The sequence below is a fragment of the Lithobates pipiens genome, unplaced genomic scaffold (assembly GCF_037356315.1).
Source record: "Lithobates pipiens isolate NorthernLeopardFrog02 unplaced genomic scaffold, aLitPip1_a1.2 Scaffold_18, whole genome shotgun sequence".
Classification (NCBI taxonomy): Eukaryota; Metazoa; Chordata; class Amphibia; order Anura; family Ranidae; genus Lithobates; species Lithobates pipiens.
This window is the reverse complement of record NW_027507758.1, coordinates 629,900,299-629,923,380: the sequence shown is the minus strand read 5'-3', so window position 1 is coordinate 629,923,380 and position 23,082 is coordinate 629,900,299. Positions and strand designations below refer to the sequence as shown.

General features: G+C 45.4%; 1 protein-coding gene across 1 annotated transcript in view; it reads left to right on the top strand.

Annotated features, from left to right (window-relative positions):
- LOC143989933 (uncharacterized) overlaps positions 1 to 23,082 on the top strand; it is a 359,732-nt gene that overhangs the window by 190,465 nt on the left and 146,185 nt on the right. The window contains exon 11 of the mRNA XM_077490205.1: positions 12,214 to 13,252. Coding sequence (XP_077346331.1) covers positions 12,214 to 13,252 — 1,039 coding nt within the window. The remainder of the gene's footprint in view (positions 1 to 12,213; positions 13,253 to 23,082) is intronic.

Genomic DNA, 23,082 nt, shown 5'->3' with positions numbered 1-23,082 from the left:
AAGATCACTTTTATTGGCGGCGGGAGAGGGCCCCCCCCCCTCCTGCCGCTCTCCGGTGCCCTCCGCCGATTACCAGAGCCGTTGGCAGTGGTGGAGGTAATTGGGTCCTCTTCCGTGTGTGGTATGGAGACAAGTGAGGGGAAGATGGCCTCCACCCGTCTCCATACCATTGCAGGATGGAAGCGATGTTAAAATTTCACTTCCGCCCATAGCTCTTAAAGGGCCTTTTTTATTTTATTTATTTTTTTCAAATGACAATTTTTTTTATTTTTTATTGCATTTTGGTGTAAATAGTCAAGCTGATGGTAGCTGTTACAGATCAACACCAGTTTGTGTATATAGGGTGTGTACAGTTAAGCAAATAATATGTTAACACCATGTTTTGCCCAAACTTGTGGGTCCATGATGGACTGGAAGTGCGGGAGATTAGGATTACCCCATAGTGGTTGAAAGGGTGACCAGGAATTCTGCCTAAGAAACCTCTTTCTAGCAACCACCCATACTCTGAGAGTCGTCCTGGTCAGATGTGGTAGGTCAGTGTAGACCCCAGGACCCCAGTACAACAGGTTCCCCAAATCATTGAGAGAGCCCAGTATTGCCACATCCAGGCACACAGCTGTGTTGGCCCTTGAAACCACCAGTGGACCAAGACCAATATGGCCACCCAATAGTATACCTGGAAACTAGGCAATGGTAAACCCCCACACCGCACAGGGAGACACAGAGTGGATCTTGCCAGGGTTGAGCCCCCAGATAAAGGTCCCAATGCATCTGTCTAGATCCTAGAAGAAAGCCTGATATCCATACCGTGAAATTTCTGAATAGGTTATTGAACTTAGGAGGATTACCATCTTAATAAGGTTAATGCGCCCCAGCAAGTTCAGTGGTAAAGTCCCCCAGGAAACGAACCTAGCCCTCAGTTGCACCAGCATGGGCTGTATATTGAGGTCATAAAATGTATTTGGGTCACGCTGTATGTGGACACCTAGCTATTTAAAGCTATCAACCCATTGTAAAGTAATATGGGCCGTGGTAGCTTGCGCCAAGAGGTCTAAAGGAAAGAGTACAGATTTGGTCCAGTTAATTCGGACTCCCGAGAAACATCCAAATTCATCAAAGAGGACCAGGGCTGCCGCAAGGAGGAGTCTGCATCATGCAAATATAGCAGGGTGTCATCCGTGTATAGTGACACCTTTTCTTTCAGGGGGCCGACCCGCATCACCTCCACCTAGCTTTGGAGCCAGTGGCTCCAAAGCTAGGGCAAAAAGGGAAGGGGATAAGGGGCACCCCTGGCGTGTGACACGCTGCAGCAAAAAGCTCTCTGAGATCCTGCCATTGGTATGTATACAAGCTGTGGGGTGATTGGTAGAGTCATTTTAGCCAGTGCAAGAATTGGATGCTAAAACCGTATCTGCTTAGTATCTCCCAGAGGTAGCCTCACTCCACCGAGTCAAATGCCTTTTTGGCGTCCAAAGAGGCAATGACTAGTTCCATCATTATCATGGGCAATGGACATGTTTAGAAAGAGGCATCTTAAATTAATATCAGTGCCCTTACCTGGCATGAACCCTGTCTGGTCCACATGGATGAGCTCATCCAGGACCTGTGACACACGATTAGAAAGGACTTTGGCAAATAACTTTGCATCAACATTAACTAATGAAATTGGACGGTACGATGCACAATCCTCAGGATCCTTACCAGGTTTGGCCACCAACCCTATTACTGCCTCTGACATAGACTCTGGTAGGGAACCTACGTAGGAGAACTGGGCAAACAATTTGGTGAGCCTAGGGGCAAGGAGTTCCTGGTAGGTAGAATAAAATTCAACTGGGATTCCATCCGCTCCTGGAGTTTTACCAGGTAGCAGCTGGGCCATGGCAGTCTGGACCTCCTCCAATGTTATCTCCCAATCCAATTGGGCACTAGTTTCCTGAGAAAGGGTAGGGAGATCCACTCCATCAAGATAGTTCCCGAGGTCTGCTGCCTAGTAGTCTACCCTAGTGGAATATAAGGCACTATAGTATTGCATTAATCCATTTTTAATTTCATCAGGACTCCTAAGGGGAACCCCCCTTTCATCCCGGATTCTCCCTATATGTGTACTTGAAAATTGCCCTCGGGACAACCATGCCAACATTTTGCCGTTTTTGTCCCCATATTCAAAAACCCGTTGGGCTGTACTGAGCATTGATTTCTTAGTCATATCTATTCTATGTAGTTCCACCGCCCTGAGAGCATATCACCATGACCCATAGTAGAGGGAAGTTTGAGCAGTAATATAACTAGCCTCCTTTTCTCTTAGTTCTTTTTCTAGTTCCTCCAGTGATTGCACAGACTGTTTCTGGCTGTAAGCAATGTGGGAGATGTATTCCTCTCTCTGCCACACTTTAAAAGCGCCCCACACCACCAGAGATTCAGCTGTATCTGCATTTTCCAACCAATAGCTACATAATGCCTCCAGCATGTCCTGAACTTTCGGGGCTGCTAACCAGTGCCCAGAGAGTCTCCATAATTTCAGTCCAACGGGAGGCCCCAGTAACATAGTTATCATGAGGGGGGGGATGATCTTAAATGCCCCTGGAAAGAATATTTACCCTCAACACCCACTGCAGCAACGCCCTGGAGATAAACCTCTTTTAACTCAAAGGTGGTAGCCCACTGTAAGAGATCTGGTGGCCTTCTAACTGTCGGGTGGAGCCTATCTAATGTCGGACATGGAGCCAAGTTGAAATCCCCCAGCAAGAGACATTCTGCATGCCATATTGTATAGTAAGTTGCATTATATCATACAAGAGGGAAATATCAGCAGGTGGCGGTAGGTACAGTCCCTCCAAAACATATTCTGTGGTGGCAATATTGGCATGCACAATTATGTATCTTCCTGACATGTTGGAGTTTTAAGGGGAGGGATCTGTGGACCAGTAGGCTCACTCCCCTGGAATAGCTAGAGTAGGTAGCATGATAATGACTTCTCACCCAGGCTTTTTAAGACCAAGGATTAGGGGGCCCACAAAATTTGTGGAGTGTATTTTTTTCACATGTGAATACGAGGGAGGGCTTAACTGCTGAGTTCAATCCTCAGACATTCCTGGAGAGTACTCAAAAACTAGCCATAGAGCAGGGATATGCAATTAGCGGACCTCCAGCTGTTGCAGAACTACAAGTCCCATGAGGCATAGCAAGACTGACAGCCACAAGCATGACACCCAGAGGCAGAGGCATGATGGGACTTGTAGTTTTGCAACAGCTGGAGGTCCGCTAATTGCAGATCCCTGCCATAGAGGGTGAGCATACGCCCCAGAGAGTAGTACCGCAGCCACTTATCACAGGGATCTTAGCATCTATCTGGGCGGAAGACCATATATTCCAGTGTAGGCAGAACCATAGCGGTGACAGATATCTGAGATATCTATGGTAACCATACCGATAATACTTTTGTAATAGTGGAATAAAGAACCGTGAAAAATAAAACCAAAACCAAACAAAAAAATATCAGCAATGGCTGGCCACCCCTCCCCCCACACCCCGCATGTCCCCCAAACTGGAATCATGCATATTTCCCATCAACCCAGTCTCTTCAAGATAACTAAATCCAGAAGGTGTGTGCCAATAAAGAGGGGACAGTCAGTCACCTCTCCTCAGCAGACTCACAGAGGGGGGGGGACCACTATCCCGGTTGAAAGGGACCACGCAGCAACATTCCCAGCAGGAGATGCTAGAGTTCTAGTAGTAGGAAAAAAATAAAAACAAAACCAGTCAAACATGGTACTTAAGTGCAGTTCACCTGGGTTAACCAGGGGCAAAAAAACTTCAAAAGTCTATTGCATAGAGGCCTGGAACATTTCGGGAGAGCTGCCGGGGTGAGGCATGTCTCCTGAGGCAAACATGGGGTCAGTCACTTACCGCAGCAGAAATAGAACGTCAGTGTAACATAGCATATATCCCTGGAAAACTGTGGAACATCGATCCAACAGTTCCCCAGGAACAGTGCCAACTCCCCAGGGCTAACATGGGACTCTGAGCCAGCATGTAACTCGACAGCTCCCAACAGGTGAATGGAATTCGCCCTCATATAATCAGGGAGAAAGTGAAACTTTCTCATCTCACAGAAGGCAGTGACTCCAGCCAGGAGGCAGCATCCTGAGGATTGGTGAAAAAATGGACCGCTTCTGCGTCGACCACCCGTAGCTTTGCTGGGAAGAGGATGCTGTATTTTATGCCTTTCACCCTCAGGTCATTTGAATCAGTCAAGGCAGCCATGAGTTGCTTCTGCATTTCAATGGTGTAATCCGGGAACAGGAGCAGCTTGTTATTTTGATAGAAGATCTCCTTCACTGCCCATGCAGCTCTCAGAAGCTCAGCAGCCACAGGATCAGCGTACGAGGGGGGGAGGGGGGACTGGCTGGGACCCGCTGCGGTGGTGCGCCCTATCCACTGTAAAATATGGAGAGAGCTGGGCCTCAGGTAGCAGGGAGCGCAGCAGATCTTCCACAAAGGTAGGCAAATTCGGCCCCTCAGCCAGCCCCCACGATGCGCAGGTTGTTTCACCAGCTCCTGTTCTCTGCGTCCTCAGTGCGGTATTCAGGAACCTTCACTTGCAAGGTGCAGATCGCTGTAGCGTGCTCCTCTGCCACATCTTCCACTCGGCCGACCTATTGTTCAGTGACTGCAAGTCGGGCACGGATCTTATCAAGATCCTGTCGGATCAATCTGTTATACATCTGTACGGTTTGCAGTTTCCCCATTAGTGCCATCTGGCAGGCCATTATCGCCGCCATGACCTTGGATATACCAGGGAGCGAAGGAGAAGAGTCCTCCACAGGTGTTGTCTGGGTGGCCATGTTGGATCTCCTTCCCGGGCTTCCTACCCCTTACAGTGTAGGGCTGTCTGGCTCGGGTATACCCTGGGGAAATCGGAGTCTCTTACCGCCTTTCGATTTAAAGATGATTTGGAGGGCATAGAGGGACAATCCACCCTGCTCAGGGTTAAATAGTCCAGGCAGGAGAATAGTTACAGATGATACCCTAGCAGAGCTCCGGGAAGCACGCCTGCTCACGCTGCCATCTTTGACATGCCCCCCAAACGGTATAATTTTTTAAACGTCACCTATAAAGATTAAGGGTAAAAGTTTGTTGCCATTCCATGAGCAGGGCGCAAATTTGAAGCGTGACATGTTGGGTATCAATTTACTCGGCGTAACATTATCTTTCACAATATAAAAAAAAATTGGGCTAACTTTACTGTTGTCTTATCTTTTTAATTAAAAAAAGTGTATTTTTTCCAAAATAAGTGCGCTTGTTATGCCCCGTACACACGGTCAGAAATTCAGACGGAAAAAGTCTGATCGGATTATGTTGTCAGAGAATCCGATCATGTGCGTCAGAATTTCTGATGGAAAAAGTTTGAGAGCTGGATCTAAAATTTTCCAACAACAAAATACGATCAGACTTTTTCCGATCCTGTGTAGAGAATTCCGACGCACATAGTGCCTCGCATGCTCAGAAAAAATTTGGAGACGAAAGCTATTGGCTACTGGCTTCTACGTAGTCCCCTCGTACATTTTCTAGGTCACCTCGTTCCCAACAATCAGATTTTCTGACAACTTTGTGCGCCTATGTGTATGCAAGACAAGTTTCGGCCAAAATCTGTTGGAAAAAATCCAACGGAATTTTGTTGTCGGAATGTCCGACCGTGTGTATGGGGTATAAGACTGCTGCACAAATAGGGTGTGACAGAAAGTAATGACTGCCATTTTATTCTATAGGGTATTAGAAAAAATTTATAATGTTTGGGGGTTCTAAGTAATTTTCTAGGGAAAAAAAAAGTTTCCTGACAGACTCCATGGCAGCAACGTGTGGGTTAAGTCCCGCCTCCACTACCCTATAGGACACTACTCCCATAAATCTTTGCTCCCTGCCCATGGCCATGTTCTTTTTTTGTCCTCCTCCGTAGGACCAGACGTATGGTCTTTCTACCTGAAGATTGCTCCCACACGGTTCCGTCGTTGGTTTGGCCGAAAGCGACTGTGGATGAAGTTGTCGCATATCTCCGTTAAGCCCTAGCTACTAGCGGGGTATGGAGTGGGCAGTTGGATATAAGCGCTGGAGGAAAGCCAGGAGCCTAGCCACTGGCGGGCAGGCTGCGCATTTGGTCGGATAGCCCAGCTAAATAGCAGGTGACCTATTGTGCCCTAAGAAGTCCGGTATGTATTGTGCTTACCTTCGGCCTGGAGACGTTCGTGTGGGAGCGGTAAGATTGTTCCTCTTTTTTTCATGGCAGCAGTTTGTGTTTGTTCTTTGCCTTCTTCCCTTCTTTCTGTTCGTTTTTTCCTGTGTATAGGTATATGGGTTTAGACATTGCGGTCGTATTAGCCTGCGTTCCAGCCGTCGCTCACTTCCTGGTTTTCGTTAATACGTTCGTTCTGCGCATGCGCGAGTACGACTCAGGATCGAGGCTTGGTTCGCGCATGCGCGATAGCGGCAAAGTGACGCTATTCGCGCATGCGCGGTAGCGGCGCACGGGACGCGGTGATGACGTCATTAAGGCGCCTTATTTAAACATGGGATAGAGCCTGCAAGCCTTGGGAATGCTTGCAGGTTATTTCGTGACTTCCCCTTGTCCAGGTTCTCTGCTGTGGAGGTAGGTGGCTTTCTGGGGAGATGGGGGTGGGCATGTGTGTGTGTTTATAGCATCCTCAGCCTTACTTATATGTCTTTGCAGCAGTTATGGAGACCCTTAGAGATACGGATTCACCTCCGCCTGTATGTGGCCAGCCCTCTCATAATAGGTACTGTCTGGGGGGGAAGTAAGGGGGGGGGGAGGGGTCCGGTATTAGTCAGTCTGTTATCTTTCCTTATCTGTTTGTCTCCTCTATCTCTGTCTTAGCCCATCTAGATCAGAACAGCAACGCAGCTCAACGCACAGAGGAAGCGATTCTTCTAAATCTTACCACCGGCACTCATATTCCAAGTCTAAGCATCACGGCTCACCCCCTAGATCTGGGCGCCGTAGCGAGGATCGATCTCGCTCCTCCAGGGCTCATTCCAGCCACTCAGTTATCAACTCTTGCTGGGGATGCAGATCACAAGTTCCCATTGGAAAATCCCTGTGTGACCTCTGCTTTTCCAAAGCCTCTAGTGAGAGAGGGGGTACGGACCAGCAACTAAGATCCCTTGTGGAAAAAGTGGTGAAGGAGTCCCTCAAGGGGATCGGGGCCAATCAGACCCCTGTGCCTCAATCAGAGTCACCTCAGTCTCCAGTCAGGGAGTCGCATGCTCAAGAGCTCTGGGAATCCTCTTTAACCAGCCATCATTCAGCTGCTGCTTCAGACAGTGAATCTGAGGAAGATAGTCCCTGTGTGGATTTTGATTTTGCTTTACTTTCCCCCTTGGTGAAGGCCATCAGAGAGGCTTTGAACTGGGAAGATGAGGTGGCTAATCCTTCCAAGCAAAGGAAGTATTTTAAGCAACTTAAAAGGGAGCGTCTTAACTTCCCATTTCTGTCTGAACTTGGTGAGGTCATCACGGATGAATGGAGTAAAGTGGAGAAAAAGAATAGTATGCTCTCAAAAGTCCTAAGGTTATATCCCTTTAAGGAGGATGAGGTCAAGCATCTGGAATCGGCTCCTCTTGTGGATGCAGCGGTGATGAGACTAGTAAAACATGTGACCCTTCCTTTGGAGGATACAGTTTCATTTAAGGATGCTTTAGATAGACGGATTGATTCCGATTTAAAGAGAGTCTACCTCACTGCCGGTATGGCATGCAAGCCAGCATTGGCTTTAGCGGCAATGTCCAAAGCTATGGAAGTCTGGACGGACGGTGTGGATGATACCCTCAGAAACATTTTGGAGGAAGTCGCTTAAAGTTCTCCTATTCAGGAGTTACGGCTTGCTTCGGCTTTTCTGGGGGAGGCTTCGATTGACATCATCCGCCTAGTGTCCCGGGTTATGCTTTCGGCTGTAACCGCAAAGCGGGCCCTATGGCTCCGTCCCTGGCTGGCTGATCCAGCTTCAAAACAGGTGTGGTGCCGTATCCCTTTCGAAAGTTCTTCCCTTTTTGGGAATAAATTGGATAGCGCCATATCCCGGGCCACTGGTGGTAAATCGGGGTTTCTCCCTCAGGACAGACGTCTAAAAAGCCAGAAGAGATTTTTTCCTAAAAAACAGTATCAGGAGCAAGCCAGGGAGGCCCGTAGCTATAGACCGGGTCGGGAATATTCTAGATCATGGAAATCAAGGCAGTCATCCTTCAAGAAATCTGCCAAGAGCAGTGCGACAGGAGAGAGGGAACCAACCAAATCTTTTTGAGATTGGGCCCGCTCAGATAGGCCAGGTGGGGGCTCGTCTTCTACATTTTCGGCATGTCTGGGCGGCCTCAATCAAGGACTTCTGGACCGTCCGAACGGTCTCTTCAGGCCATTCTTGGACCTTCAGCAGGTCCCCAAGACTAAAGTTTGTTCCCACCTCCCTTCCAGCCTCAGAAGAAAAAAGGCAGATCTTGTTGGCCTACGTGAAATCTTTATTGGCTCAAGGCGCTGCCGTACCCGTGCCAGACGATCAACGAGGGAGAGGAATTTATTCTCCTCTTTTTATGGTCCAAAAGAAAAACGGTTCTTGGAGACCAGTCATAGACCTTACACATCTGAATCATTTTATCAGAAAGGAAAGGTTCAAGATGGAAACCTTGTCGACAATACAACAGTCAGTCCAGTCAGGCGACTGGATGATTTCAATAGATCTAAAGGACGCGTACTTTCATGTCCCTGTGGCAGAAGATTTTCAGCAGTTTCTGCGATTTTTCAGTAGGAAAACTACATCTCCAGTTCGTTTGTCTCCCGTTCGGACTCTCAACATCCCCCCGAGTGTTTTCAAAAGTGTTGTTGGCCGTAGTGGCTCTATTGAGAACCAAGGGAATTCGTCTTCACCACTATTTAGACGATCTTCTGCTGCTAGCCCAGGACAGAGACCGTCTGTTAGTGCACAAGGAGCAGGTTATCTCCACTCTTCAAGAATTCGGTTGGATCCTGAATCTAGAAAAGAGTCAGTTAATTCCTTCCCAGTCTCTGGTATTCCTAGGCGCACTCTTCAACACAGTGAGGGGTACCATCTCATTACCCGAGGAGAAAGTAGTGGTAATTCGGGACAGAATCCGTCCGGCCCTCTCAGCCTCCCATCTTCCGGCTCTTCAGTGCTTGAGAATTATTGGCACCATGGTGGCAACGATTCCGATGGTGAAGTGGGCCCAATGGAAGATGAGACCGTTTCAAAAAGGTTTTCTTCACCAATGGCTAGGCGACAAGACTCAACCTATCCGGATCACATCTTCAATGAGAATCTCTCTGCCCTGGTGGCTTCAGAAGGTGAACCTATTCAATTGTCATTCCATTCTCCCCATCTCGTGGATAACAATAACTTCGGATGCCAGCAACAGGGGCTGGGGCGCCCACTGTTTGTCGGAAGTAGCACAAGGCACCTGGGACTTCCCTTCCAGGGGGACGGTGTCGAATATTCTAGAATTGAGGGCAGCCTTTCAGGCACTCCTGGCCTTTCGTCATCTGGTCACAGGAACCTCGGTCCTACTCAGACTAGACAACACAACAGCAGTGGCATATATAAGGAGACAAGGAGGTGCTCGGAGTCTCTCCCTTCTTCGGGAGGTAGAGCCAATCATGTCTTGGGCTCAGAAGAACCTGGTCAACATTACAGCAACTTATGTTCCAGGAACACAGAATGTCCAGGCGGACTTTCTGTCTCGAGTCAGTCTGGACAACAACGAATGGTCCCTTCACGTAGAAGTTTTCAGGTGGATTCTAACATTGTGGTTCGTCCCAGAGGTCGACCTATTTGCCTCCCCTTGCAACAAGAAACTGGCAAGATACTATTCCAGGTTTCGGGATCCTCAGGCCTACGGAGTGGATGCTCTGACGGACCGATGGTGGTTCAACAAAGCCTACGCTTTTCCTCCAACTCCTATTATTCTACAGTTCCTGCGGAGACTCAAATCAGAAGCAGTAGAGGTGATAGCTGTAATACCTTATTGGCCCAACAGGCCATGGTTTCCGCTTCTAATGCTCCTCAGTGTCAGGGATCCGATTCCCTTACCTCTCAGATCCGATCTTCTGTCCCAGGGCTCGAAGCTCCATCCCTGCCCGGCCCATCTATGTCTGAGGGTCTGGTTTTTGAGAGGGGAAGGTTAGAGGCTCTGGGTTGTCCAAAGGAGGCCATCCCTACTCTCATGAGTGCTAGAAGGAAAAGTACCAACCAGGTGTATGAGAGGATTTGGTCTAGATTCACAAATCACTTATCTTCCAGGTCTTGCTCCAATGGTAATTTGACGGTTCAGGATGTTCTGAGTTTCTTACAGTCCGGACTAGACATTCCCCTATCTGTCAGCGCTCTTCGTGTGCAAGTCTCGGCAATTTCAGCCTTTTCCAGAGTATCTTGGGCTAAACATCCTTTGGTTCAGCAATTTTTTAAAGGAGCAATTAGACTTAGACCACAGAGGAAACCCAGATTCCCCAAGTGGGATTTACCCTTAGTTCTCGACTTCTTCTCTCAACTGGACAGATCACTTTCAGTCAAAGAATTGTCCCTAATGACATCTTTTTTGGTGGCCATATCCTCAGCGAAGAGAGTCTCTGAGATTCAGTCTTTAGGATCAAAGGAACCTTTCCTCACATTCTTCCCTGACAGAGTGGTCCTAGTGCCAATGCTGGGTTCAAACCCAAAGGTTACCTCGGTCTTCCACGAAAATCAGGACATTACTCTTCCTACCTTTAATTCTGCTGGGAGTCAGGATCTTCATCCTCTCGACATGGGAATTATTCTGAAACGGTACCTGGAGGCGACAGCTTCTTTCCGGCAAACGGATTACCTTTTTGTTCTTTTTCATGGCAAAAACAAAGGCCTTAGGGCTTCGGTCAGATCCATCTCCACGTGGGTGGTTCAGGCGATCCAGTGGGCTTATAAAGAGAAGGGCTTGGCTCCTCCTGAGGCGGTTACGGCACATTCCACGAGAAGTCTCTCTACTTCTTGGGCAGCTTCACGTCATGTGGCTCCTGAGGTTATCTGCGGGGCTGCCTCTTGGTCGTCCATTCATACATTTATGGCTCACTATTGTGTCGAACCTGCCAGTTTATCTTCTGTTGATTTTGGTTTAAAGGTGCTGTCAGTGGACAGTGTTAAATAAATCTTGGTTCAGCATTTTTGCCCACCCGAGTGTGTTTGGCGAGTTATTTCCCACACGTTGCTGCCATGGAGTCTGTCAGGAAAACGGAAAATTCCTATCAAAATACTTACCGTAATTTTCCTTTCCTGATGGACTCCATGGCAGCAGGAGTTCCCTCCCAAAATGGCTGGAGTAGGCTAGTTATCGAACATGGCCATGGGCAGGGAGCAAAGATTTATGGGAGTAGTGTCCTATAGGGTAGTGGAGGCGGGACTTAACCCACACGTTGCTGCCATGGAGTCCATCAGGAAAGGAAAATTACGGTAAGTATTTTGATAGGAATTTTCCGTTTTTTAACTTGTAGACAACAATTTTCATAAAGAGGCTCGGTCCTTAAGTGGTTAATAAAAATTCTTGGGATTTTTTTTACTTTCCTCCGTAGTGTGTCTCTCGTAGTCTTTTTTTTAGCCACCCTGATTGCGTTTTTACATTTCTTATTGCATTCCTTGTAGTGTTGGAATTCCGGTAATGACCCTTCCGCTTTATATTTTTTAAAAGCCATTTTTTTTTCTTTAACAACTTTTTACATTATGGTTTAGCCACCCAGTATTAGCCTTTACTGTCCTATATTTATTGCCCATTGGAATACACAGGGTGATACCTTTTTTATTTAAAATGTTTCTAAAGCATTCTAATTTTTCCTCCATGGTCGATGTTTCTAGGATTTGGTCCCAATTGATGTCTTGTAGGATGGAGTGCAGTTTAGAAAAGTTTGCTTGTTTGAAATTTTGTGTTCTTGTACTACCCTTGTGCCTCCTTTTTCCTATGATTTATGCTGAATGTAATTATTCTGTGATCAGTAGACTAAGGTCCATGAATAAAGAAATGATCTGGTAGGAGATCAGAGGACCCATTTACTAGTTACCTTGAGGGGGGAATTGTAAGATCCTCAGAGACAAAGCTGCCTGATGTGGGCGGAGTCCTGGTTTAGGGGAACCAATCAGCTCATGTCTAGTAATAATCTTTTTATTTCTATTTTAGTAGATGGACGGGAGATGAGGAAAACCTCAGAAGATTGTCTCACTTTGTCTCCAGACTGTAAAGTAGAAGATGAGGACATCACACAGTATAGTCCAGGAGAAAACCCGACTACCTCAAATGTCCATCCGGCACCACACAGTGTAGATGGACCATCGTATTCCTCTTATCCTGAGGAATCTCAGACTGTGAGGGATGGTGCCGTCCTTCCAACAGAGAAGAGGTTTACCTGTCCTGAGTGTGGGAAGTGTTTCCCTTCCAAATACAATTTTAATGTGCATAGAAGATCTCACACAGGAGAGAAGCCGTATTCCTGTCCTGAGTGCGGGAAATGTTTTACACGAAATTCCAGTCTTTACATACATCAGAGATCTCATACAGGGGAGAAGCCATATTCCTGTACTGAGTGTGGGAAATGTTTTTCACAGAGGTCTGATCTTTACAGACATCAGAGAATGCACACGGGGGAGAAGCCACTTTCCTGTTCTGAGTGTGGGAAATGTTTTTTGAATAAATCCATTTTTAACACACATCAGAGATCTCACATGGGACAGAAGACATATTCCTGTACTGAGTGCGGGAAATGTTTTTCACGTAATTCCAGTCTTTACAGACATCAGAGATCTCACACAGGGGAGAAGCCATATTCCTGTCCTGAGTGCAGGAAATGTTTTTCAGAGAAGTCCCAGCTTTACAGACATCAGAGATCTCACACGGGGGAAAAGCTGCATTCCTGTTCTGAGTGCCGGAATTGTTTTGTAACAAAAGCAGATCTTGTCAAGCATCAGAGATTGCACACAGGAGAGAAGCCATATTCCTGTACTGAGTGCGGAAAATGTTTTTCACAGACGTCCAGTCTTTATGCACATCAGAGATATCACACGGGGGAGAAGCCGCATTCCTGTCCTGAATGCGGGAAATTTTTTTCTCAGAAGTCTAATCTTTACACACATCAGAGATCTCACACAGGGGAGAAGCCGTATTCCTGTCCTGAGTGCGGGAAATGTTTTTCAGTGAAGTCCAATCTTAACACACATCTGAGGTTGCACAAAGGGGAGAAGCCGTATTCCTGTCCTGAGTGAGGGAATTGTTCCTCAATGAAGTCCTGTCTTCCTGTACATCGGGGATCCCACACAACCCTCGAGGTGTATTAGTGCCTTGAGTGCGGGAAATGTCTTGTATATGAATGTTGCTGGACATCGCAGCTCTCATGTGGGGAAGAAGCACACCCTGATATACACCTCAGATATACTCCATGGCTGATCTTCATCATGGAAGAAACAGTTGATCAGGAGATCAGAGATCACCAAAGACATGGATGAAGTGTTGTACCGTGTTGGTCATTGATAGGAGTAGAAAAATAAAAATGGAGTCATTACCTTTCATTGGCTGAGTATATTTTTTGGTGTAGAGATTTCACAAACGCTTAAAGGTCTTTTGTCCAAATTTCTTCTTTTTTTTTTTTTTTTTTTTTAATGTGAGAAACTATCATCCAGCCTTAACAAATGTTGGTTGAATTTTACTTCATACAGTGATATTCTATGATCTTTGGCTCCATCTAGTGACCATAAGGCAATTGCACTATTCTTCCAGATTTCAGTATTTCAGGAAATGTGCATCATTATGGTCACTAGATGGAGCTCACAATCCTAGGAATTCTCTGTGTTAACTCAAATAACAAATTGTTAATAAATTGACTCCTTAACCGCTTCCCGACCAGCGCACGCCGATGTACATCGGCAGAAGGGCACGGCTGGGCAAATGGGCGTACCTGTACATCCCTTTAAATTTGCCGCCATGCTATCACGTGCGCCCCGGCACCTCCGTGAGTCGGGTCGTGGGTCCCGCGGACTCAATCGCCGCGAGGATACCGGCGATCGCCTCACGGAGAGGAAGAATGGGGAGATGCTAATGTAAACGAGCATCCCCCCCCCGTACTGCCTAGTGACAGCGTCACTGATCTCTGCTCCCTGTCATTGGGAGCCGAGATCAGTGACATGTCACACGTAGCCACGCCCCCCTCACAGTTAGAAATACTCCCCAGGGCACACTTAACCCCTACACTGCTACCTAGTGGTTAACGCCTTCACTGCCAGTGCCATTTACACAGGAATCAGTGCATTTGTATAGCACTGATTGCTGTTTAAATGACAATGGTCCCAAAAATGTGTCAAAATTGTCCGGTGTGTCCACCATAATGTCGCAGTTATGATCTCTGATCGCTGCCATTAATAGTAAAAAAAAATTATTAATAAAACTATCCCTTATTTTGAAAACGCTATAACTTTTGCGCAAACCAATCAATAAACGCTTATTGCAATTTTTTTACCAAAAATATGTAGAAGCATAAGTATCGGCCTAAACTAAGGAAAAAAAATGTTTTTTTATACATTTTTGGGGGATATTTATTATAGCAAAATTTTAAAAATAATGTGTTTTTTTTTTTTCAAAATTGTCACTCTTTTTTTTGTTTTATAGTGCAAAAAATAAAAACCGCAGGGGTGATCAAATACCACCAAAAGAAAGCTCTATTTGTGGGAAAAAAAGGACGTAAATTTTCTTTGGGAGCCACGTCGCATGACCGCTCAATTGTCAGTTAAAGCGACGCAGTGCCAAATCGCAAAAAGGGCTCTGGTCTTTGGCCAGCAAAATGGTCCGGAGCTTAAGTGGTTAATTTACTTTATCAGGCATGGTTCCTACAAATAACTGAGAGATCGTACTCATACAATGTCTTTATCAGGCATGGTTCCTACAAATAACTGAGAGATCGTACTCGTACAATGTCTTTATCAGGCATGGTTCCTACAAATAACTGATAGATCGTACTCATACAATGTCTTTATCAGGCATGGTTCCTACAAATAACTGAGAGATCGTACTCATACAATGTCTTTTCAGGCATGGTTCCTACAAATAACTGAGAGATCGTACTCATACAATGTCTTTATCAGGCATGGTTCCTACAAATAACTGAGAAATCGTACTCATACAATGTCTTTATCAGGCATGGTTCCTTCAAATAACTGAGAGATCGTACTCATACAATGTCTTTTCAGGCATGGTTCCTACAAATAACTGAGAGATCGTACTCATACAATGTCTTTTCAGGCATGGTTCCTACAAATAACTGAGAGATCGTACTCATACAATGTCTTTATCAGGCATGGTTCCTACAAATAACTGAGAAATCGTACTCATACAATGTCTTTATCAGGCATGGTTCCTTCAAATAACTGAGGGATCGTACTCATACAATGTCTTTATCAGGCATGGTTCCTACAAATAACTGAGAGATCGTACTCATACAATGTCTTTATCAGGCATGGTTCCTACAAATAACTGAGAGATCGTACTCATACAATGTCTTTATCAGGCATGGTTCCTACAAATAACAGAGAGATCGTACTCATACAATGTCTTTATCAGGCATGGTTCCTACAAATAACTTTGAGATCGTACTCATACAATGTCTTTTCAGGCATGGTTCCTACAAATAACTGAGAGATCGTACTCATACAATGTCTTTATCAGGCATGGTTCCTACAAATAACTGAGAGATCGTACTCGTACAATGTCTTTATCAGGCATGGTTCCTACAAATAACTGAGAGATCGTACTCATACAATGTCTTTTCAGGCATGGTTCCTACAAATAACTGAGAGATCGTATTTATACAATGTCTTTTCAGGCATGGTTCCTACAAATAACTGAGAGATCGTACTCATACAATGTCTTTATCAGGCATGGTTCCTTCAAATAACTGAGGGATCGTACTCATACAATGTCTTTATCAGGCATGGTTCCTACAAATAACTGAGAGATCGTACTCATACAATGTCTTTATCAGGCATGGTTCCTACAAATAACTTTGAGATCGTACTCATACAATGTCTTTTCAGGCATGGTTCCTACAAATAACAGAGATTGTACTCATACAATGTCTTTATCAGGCATGGTTCCTTCAAATAACTGAGAGATCGTACTCCTACAATGTCTTTATAAGGCATGGTTCCTACAAATAACAGAGATTGTACTCATACGATGTCTTTATCAGGCATGGTTCCTACAAATAACTGAGAGATCGTACTCATACAATGTCTTTATCAGGCATGATTCCTACAAATAACAGAGATTGTACTCATACAATGTCTTTATCGGGCATGGTTCCTACAAATAACAGAGATTGTATTCATACAATGACTTAGTCAGGCATGGTTTCCACGAATAACTGAGAGAACGTATTCCTACAATTATTAACTGCTTACGGACTGCCACCCACAATGTACAGTGACGTACCTGTACATCGCTGGACTCTTCAGGGGTTCAGAGCCAGTGCAAGCGCATCCCAGTGAACCCCCCCCTCCCCCCCTGTGATTAGACACAGAAGGATTTTTGTCAGCATGCATGTCCGCTGATCAACGATGTCAAATCACAACCCAGAGCTCTGTCGTCAACACAGGGCCCTGCAAAGAGGGAATGATCTCTTTGTTTTTTCTCCCTGCAAAGCATGGAAAAGGAACAGATTGATTTGTAGTAACAATCAGCACACATTAAAGTATAGCTGAACACTTTTTTCGTTTTATATAGAGGGGATAGGGATTAGCCCCCCTTTTTTTATTGCAGTTTTTTTCAATGGACACTATTCTGTTCTCCTACTCCTGGACCTCTCTGCTGCCTTTGATACGGTTGACCACCCCCTCGCTGGTTCTCTTGCTACTTATCCAACCGCACCTTTAGCGTTTCTTACAACTCTACTTCCCATCAACATGGGGACACCCATATTGAGGGTATGTGGCCTGGTACGGTTTCCTGCGGCCTGCCAGGTTGCGTAAGGGTCTGGTGTGGATTTTTGGGGGAACCCCACACCATTTTTTTTTTTAATTGGCGCGGAGTTCCCCTTAAAATCCATACCAGAGAAGAAGGGTCTGGTATGGATTTTTGGGGGGAACCACATGCCATTTTTAAAAGAAAATTGGCGCGGAGTTCCTCTTAATATCCATACCAGACCTGAAGGTCCTGGTAATGGAATTTTGGGGGACCCCCACACATTTTTTTTCAATGACTTTCAAATATATTGTCGGGGCTGACAATTCATTAATAGCCGGCACTAGCGTTAGTACTTTTAAATGACTTTTTTTTCCTTTAGAAATGTCATTTTGCTCTCGGACTGTTGTAAACACGGGAAGCATGCACCACTTTACAGGCATACTACAGACACCCCCCAGGTATGAAATTTAAAGGAATATTTTACTTTTATTGTTTCACTTTAAGCATTATTAAAATCACTGCTCCCGAAAAAAAAGTCAGTTTTTAAACCTTTTTTTTGCATTGATACATGTCCCCTGGGGCAGGACCCGGGTCCCTAAACACTTTTTATGACAACACCATGCATATAAGCCTTTAAAATTAGCACTTTTGATTTTTCATGTTCGTGTCCCATAGACTTTAACGGTGTTCGCATGTTCTGGATGCGAACCGAACAGGAGGGTGTTTGGCCCATCCCTACTGTTCACTGATTGGTCCAGAGTAGGGCAGGGACTGGGTGATATAAGCCTGTAATCCTCTGGTCACTTTCCTGAGCTGTGTTCCCCGTCCTGTATTCCTGTATAATGATGATATAATGTATCCTGATAATAATATAATATCCCCAAACTTTAGAACCTTAAACAGAAAGTGAAAATGAGGGAGGAGTCCATAACCCAATGATGGTGGCCTTCAGGATCAGTCCAGTCTTCATCTTGGTTGTTCTCCCCCCATCCTCACTCTCTGACCTCTGGTGGGGCTCAGCCCCGCTGTTATTCATGACTAAATCATGGACTAAATAAGGAAGTGCAGGACTTCTTGTGTTGGGAAGATGACAATGAGTGATAGAGGGGGAGGGGACACTCGTCCTATAATCCCTTCATCACTGTCACTCCTATAAAAGACAGTTCTCGTTGTTTCCTCACTCTCTGACTAAGGTCCATGAATAAAGATCAGAAGAGCCATTTACTAGTTACCTTGAGGGTGGAATTGTAAGATCCTCAGAGACAAAGCTGCCTGATGTGGGCGGAGTCCTGGTATAGGGGAAACAATCTGCTCATGTCTAGTAATAATCTTTGTATTTCTATTTTAGTAGATGGACGGGAGATGAGGAAAACCTCAGAGGATTGTCTCACTTTGTCTCCAGACTGTAAAGTAGAAGATGAGGACATCACACAGTATAGTCCAGGAGAAAACCCGACTACCTCAAATGTCCATCCGGCACCACACAGTGTAGATGGACCATCGTATTCCTCTTATCCTGAGGAACCTCAGACTGTGAGGGACAGGGCCGTCCTTCCAACAGAGAAGAGCTTTTCCTGTACTGAGTGCGGGAAATGTTTCCCTTCTAAATACCATCTTATTGTGTATATAAGATCACACACGGGGGGAAGCCATATTCCTGTCCAAAGTGTGGGAAATGTTTTTCACAGAAGTCCAATCTTCTCGCACTCAGGACAAGAATATGGCTTCTCCTCCGTGTGAGATCTCTCATGTCTGTAGAGATCGGACTTCACTGAAAAACATTTCCCACACTCAAAACAGGAATACGGCTTCTCCCCTGTGTGAAATCTCTGATGTTTGTAAAGATTGGACTTCACTGAAAAATATTTCCCACACTCAGGGAAGGAATACGGCTTCTGCCCTGTGTGAAATCTCTGATATGTGTAAAGACTGGACTTATATAGTTTTACTGATAAGATGCTTTTGCTAAAATTTAAGTATGCTTATGCTAAAAAAATCAGGATATGAATGTTGGATATGTAGCAAATTACATCCTAGTACTGCCTGAGTTCCCCTTTTGGCTGTACCTTTAAATATGTCCTCCTTTCTCAACGAAACTCCTCCTGTATTCTTGACTAACATATCCACTCTTTACATAAACAACATTGTTACCTTTCCAATAGCAGGTAGAAGTCATTCCCCTGATTGGTGTTCTAATTTAGGGAATGAGACACAGACTAACCCCTCTTTCTGCAGCAGGTCAATATTTAATATTATTATTATTATACACGATTTATATAGCGCCAACAGTTTACGCAACGCTTTACAATGTATGGGGGGGACAACACAATTACAGTACAATACAAAAGGTACAGGAGGGCTCGGCTCGTAGAGCTTACATTCTAAAGGGAGGGGGTGGTGGTACAAAAGGTAATAGCTGCAGAGAATGAATCCAGAGGCTCTGCCCCTGCCTGCTCACTGTTTCAAGTATCTGAGCCAGGGCTAAACCATACTTTACATAACTTTTCTTCATTCTCTGATAATGTAGGTGAAATATTGCACTAATTTATCATCACGACACAGGACAAGTACACTCATGAGATTGTCGCTAAGAGACCTTTTGCACGAGGAACAAAGTATCTATGTATGTTGTGGGAAAGTGTGTTATCCCTGGGTGCCCCTCCATGTTAAGGGATGGTGTTACCTTGCGTCCTTGGTACCTGTCATGGGACTGGTCGGGATGATAAAAGGGGACATCCCCTAGAGGCCAGCTCCAGCAGGAAGCTAGACATTGCTAAAACATGGAGCCCATTTGCCAATGCAGGATTTGGGCTTGGAGGTGTATTTTCATTGTTAAAAGACATTGTCCTTGTTATGATATTTATCCTTGCTCTGATTGTTTACCTCTGCTTTAAGTGTTGCACTTGCATAATTGCACGCCTTCAATCTCCTGATGATAAGGTTCTATCCTACATGACATACGTGAAGAGTCATCAGGCAATCAATGCCACAACCCCAAAGAAGATAGAATCTAGAGATCATCTTATATGATCTAAGAGGGGATTGAAGGGATATTTAGCTTAACCGCTTTCATTCTTTAAGAAATTCGGTTTCCATTTTGTGTCTCTCTAACATCCACTTCACGAATAGATATGCTCAAGTTTTGCTAATTTAGTTTAGTTTCTCGTGTTACTGTTATCTTCTTTTTCTTGTTTTGTTTCTTGGAAAGCACATGATTTTGAGGAATCACTAGTTTCACTTTTGTTGTAGGCTGTACTTGTATATGATTGGATAATCTGTATGACATGTTCAAAGGGCGGTACTTTCTGAAAGCCCCCTTTAAATATTCACACCAAAGAATAAAGATTAGATTTGCTCGGAGAGACTTTGTTGTTTTGTGTCATTGTCTCAATGGGCTAATCTCACAAGCCTGTGGGGGATTGATCGTCACATCTTACCAGAGATAATTGAAGGGTTAACGACCGATAGAAAATCTACATGCCTTTCACCTCTGACGCAGGTTTCCGTTACATCAGATCACCCATACATCACTGGGGAAGCCTGGCTTTCCCCTTGCGTCAGAGGGGGGCAGGGTCAGGTGACGGGTGGCCCCGCCCTCCTCAGTTAAGAAGTGTCAGGCTGCTGGGATTCCCGCAGTGTCTCCGGTGGAGACAGGATGGATGCGCTGCGCTGGAGGGAGAGATCACCCATCGGTGGATCAGATCACTCATTGCTGGACCCCGGATAGATGATCATCCATCGCTGGAGAGAGTGGATTACCACCGCTGGAATCTTTTTTTATTTTTAATAAAGGACTTTTCCCAACGGTGTGTGTGTTTAACTTTTTTACACTTTCTTTGTAAAATGGTAGGGGTACTTTTGTACCCCCTTACCATTTCAAATGGGGGGGGCGGGATCTGGGGGTCCCCTTGTTAAAGGGGGCTTCCAGATTCTGATAAGTCCCCTGCCCGCAGACCCCCACAACCACCGGCCCTTGCCCTCATCAACATGGGGACAGGGTGCTTAGGGGGGACCCCAAAGCATTCTCCCAATGTTAAGGGCATGTGGCCTGGTACGGTTCAGGAGGGGGGGCGATCTCTCGTCCCCCTCCCTCTTTAGGGAAATTCGTACGAATTTGAGATTTGTACGAAACGAATCGCACAGGTCTAATATATATATATATATATATACATATGAATAAACATAAACAAATAGTTACAATATATGTGACTCGTGGCAGAGATTAGAGTACTTACAGATCAAATGAAGATTATTCCTAGCATGGATACCAGCCGATGGTCCCTCAGATTTCATGTATTGCTGAATAGTGCAATAAACACCATTAGAGAAATACGAGGACCAGTGTGTATATAGAAACTGTCCTCACACGCCAATCAGTGTGCACAGCTTTGACAGACTCCTCTCCCAGAACAAAACAGCAGCATGTCAGTTCATACGGGAAAAGCCGCAAAAAGAGGGGCTAGGATTGAATGTCTGCCAAAGAAAAAGAAATAATACATATGCTAAGCCTCAGAGGATCTCCCTTGGAGTAAACAAATGTAACCAAGTGCAATTAAGGAAAGGAGATACAAAGTATCTCAAAGGTAAACAGTCATGTCTCAAGCTCTGCATATGAGTAGAGAAGACTCCACACTAGATAGTAGAGCTGCACGATTAATCGTTAAAAAAAACGCAATCTCTTTTCACCTCCCTTACGATCTCTTCGGCTGAGAGTAGGCGAGTCTTTCATATAAACATGTGGAGAGATTATCTGCTCACTCAGCTGTCAAAAGAAAGCATCCTGGGTAGTCTGCCAAGTGTAGAACTTGAAACATTGTAACTAACGCTTACTTCTTAGATCAAAGGGAAAGAACTTCTTGTGTAAACAAATAATCTGGGCAGTCTGCCAAGCTTTCAACCAGGTGTAAATGCAGGAAGTTTAACCACTTAAAGTCTAAATCTTTTTCTGACACTGCTTTTTCTTTCTTAAGTTAAAATCAATTTTTTGCTAGAAAATTACTTGGAACCCCCAAACATTATATATATATATATATATATATATATATATATATATATGGAAAGGCCAGTATGGTGGCCTGTAATTATGGGTGGAGCCCGGTGGAGTATATAACCAGCCCGTTCGCCTGGCTCCCTTGTCGGTTCCGGTGCGCGATATCTGATACGTCAGAAATCAAGGGCCGACTATCCACGTGACTTTACAGTGAGCCGGGTTCGTGAGTTCCTACGTTTTCGTCCGCCTCGTGTCGACAAAGCCTTGTCGTTCGTCAGCGTCCGTCTGGTTGCCGTCTGAGTCACTATACTCTAATCGAAATTTTCCGTTGTCGTACAACACGTCTGGGCCGGCTGTCGCAGGTAGGGCTTCGGCACCCTTTTCGTTTCATGTGTTATTAAGTCACGTAAACTAGATTCCTGAACTCACGAACCACTCACTCTAAATTACACGAACGTCTTAACTGCGACACTTGTATTCGATACCTCATGTCACTACCCCTTCCTTCGAAGAAGTCGTTGTCACCTTTTCGGTACATGTCGTTCGTGCCAACAGGCACTTCGTTTCGTAGCACGTCATTGCTAAACCGAACGACTCATTTCATTGTGTTCGAACCGATCGAACCGTTTCGAAATCGCAGCTGTCTGCTTGTCACGCTGAATTGAGCAGTCCGGGCAATGTCAATCTCAGGTTGTTCAAACCAAAAAAAAAAAAAATCATTTCATACCGTTTGTACTATGTCCGTCATGTCATTTCTTTTCATGTCAATCATTTCAGTCATTTCAATCATGTCAGTCGGTTATGTCGGATCATTTCATTTCTGCCATTTCTAACCATGTTATCATTTCTGTCACTTATTACGCTCCAATCCGAATCCCATCGCATTCCTTATGCATCGATTCGTTCTGGTGCGCCCAGCTGCACGCCTCATTTCAGTACCCCCCCCTTGCCTGAGCTCCACGTGGCAGGGTCCCCCCCCCTGCCTGAGCTCCACGCGGCGGGGTCCCCTCCCCCGCCTGAGCTCCACGTGGCGGGGTTCACCCCCCGCCTGAGCTCCACGTGGCGGGGTCCCCCCCCCCCTGCCTGAGCTCCACGTGACGGGGTCACCCCCCGCC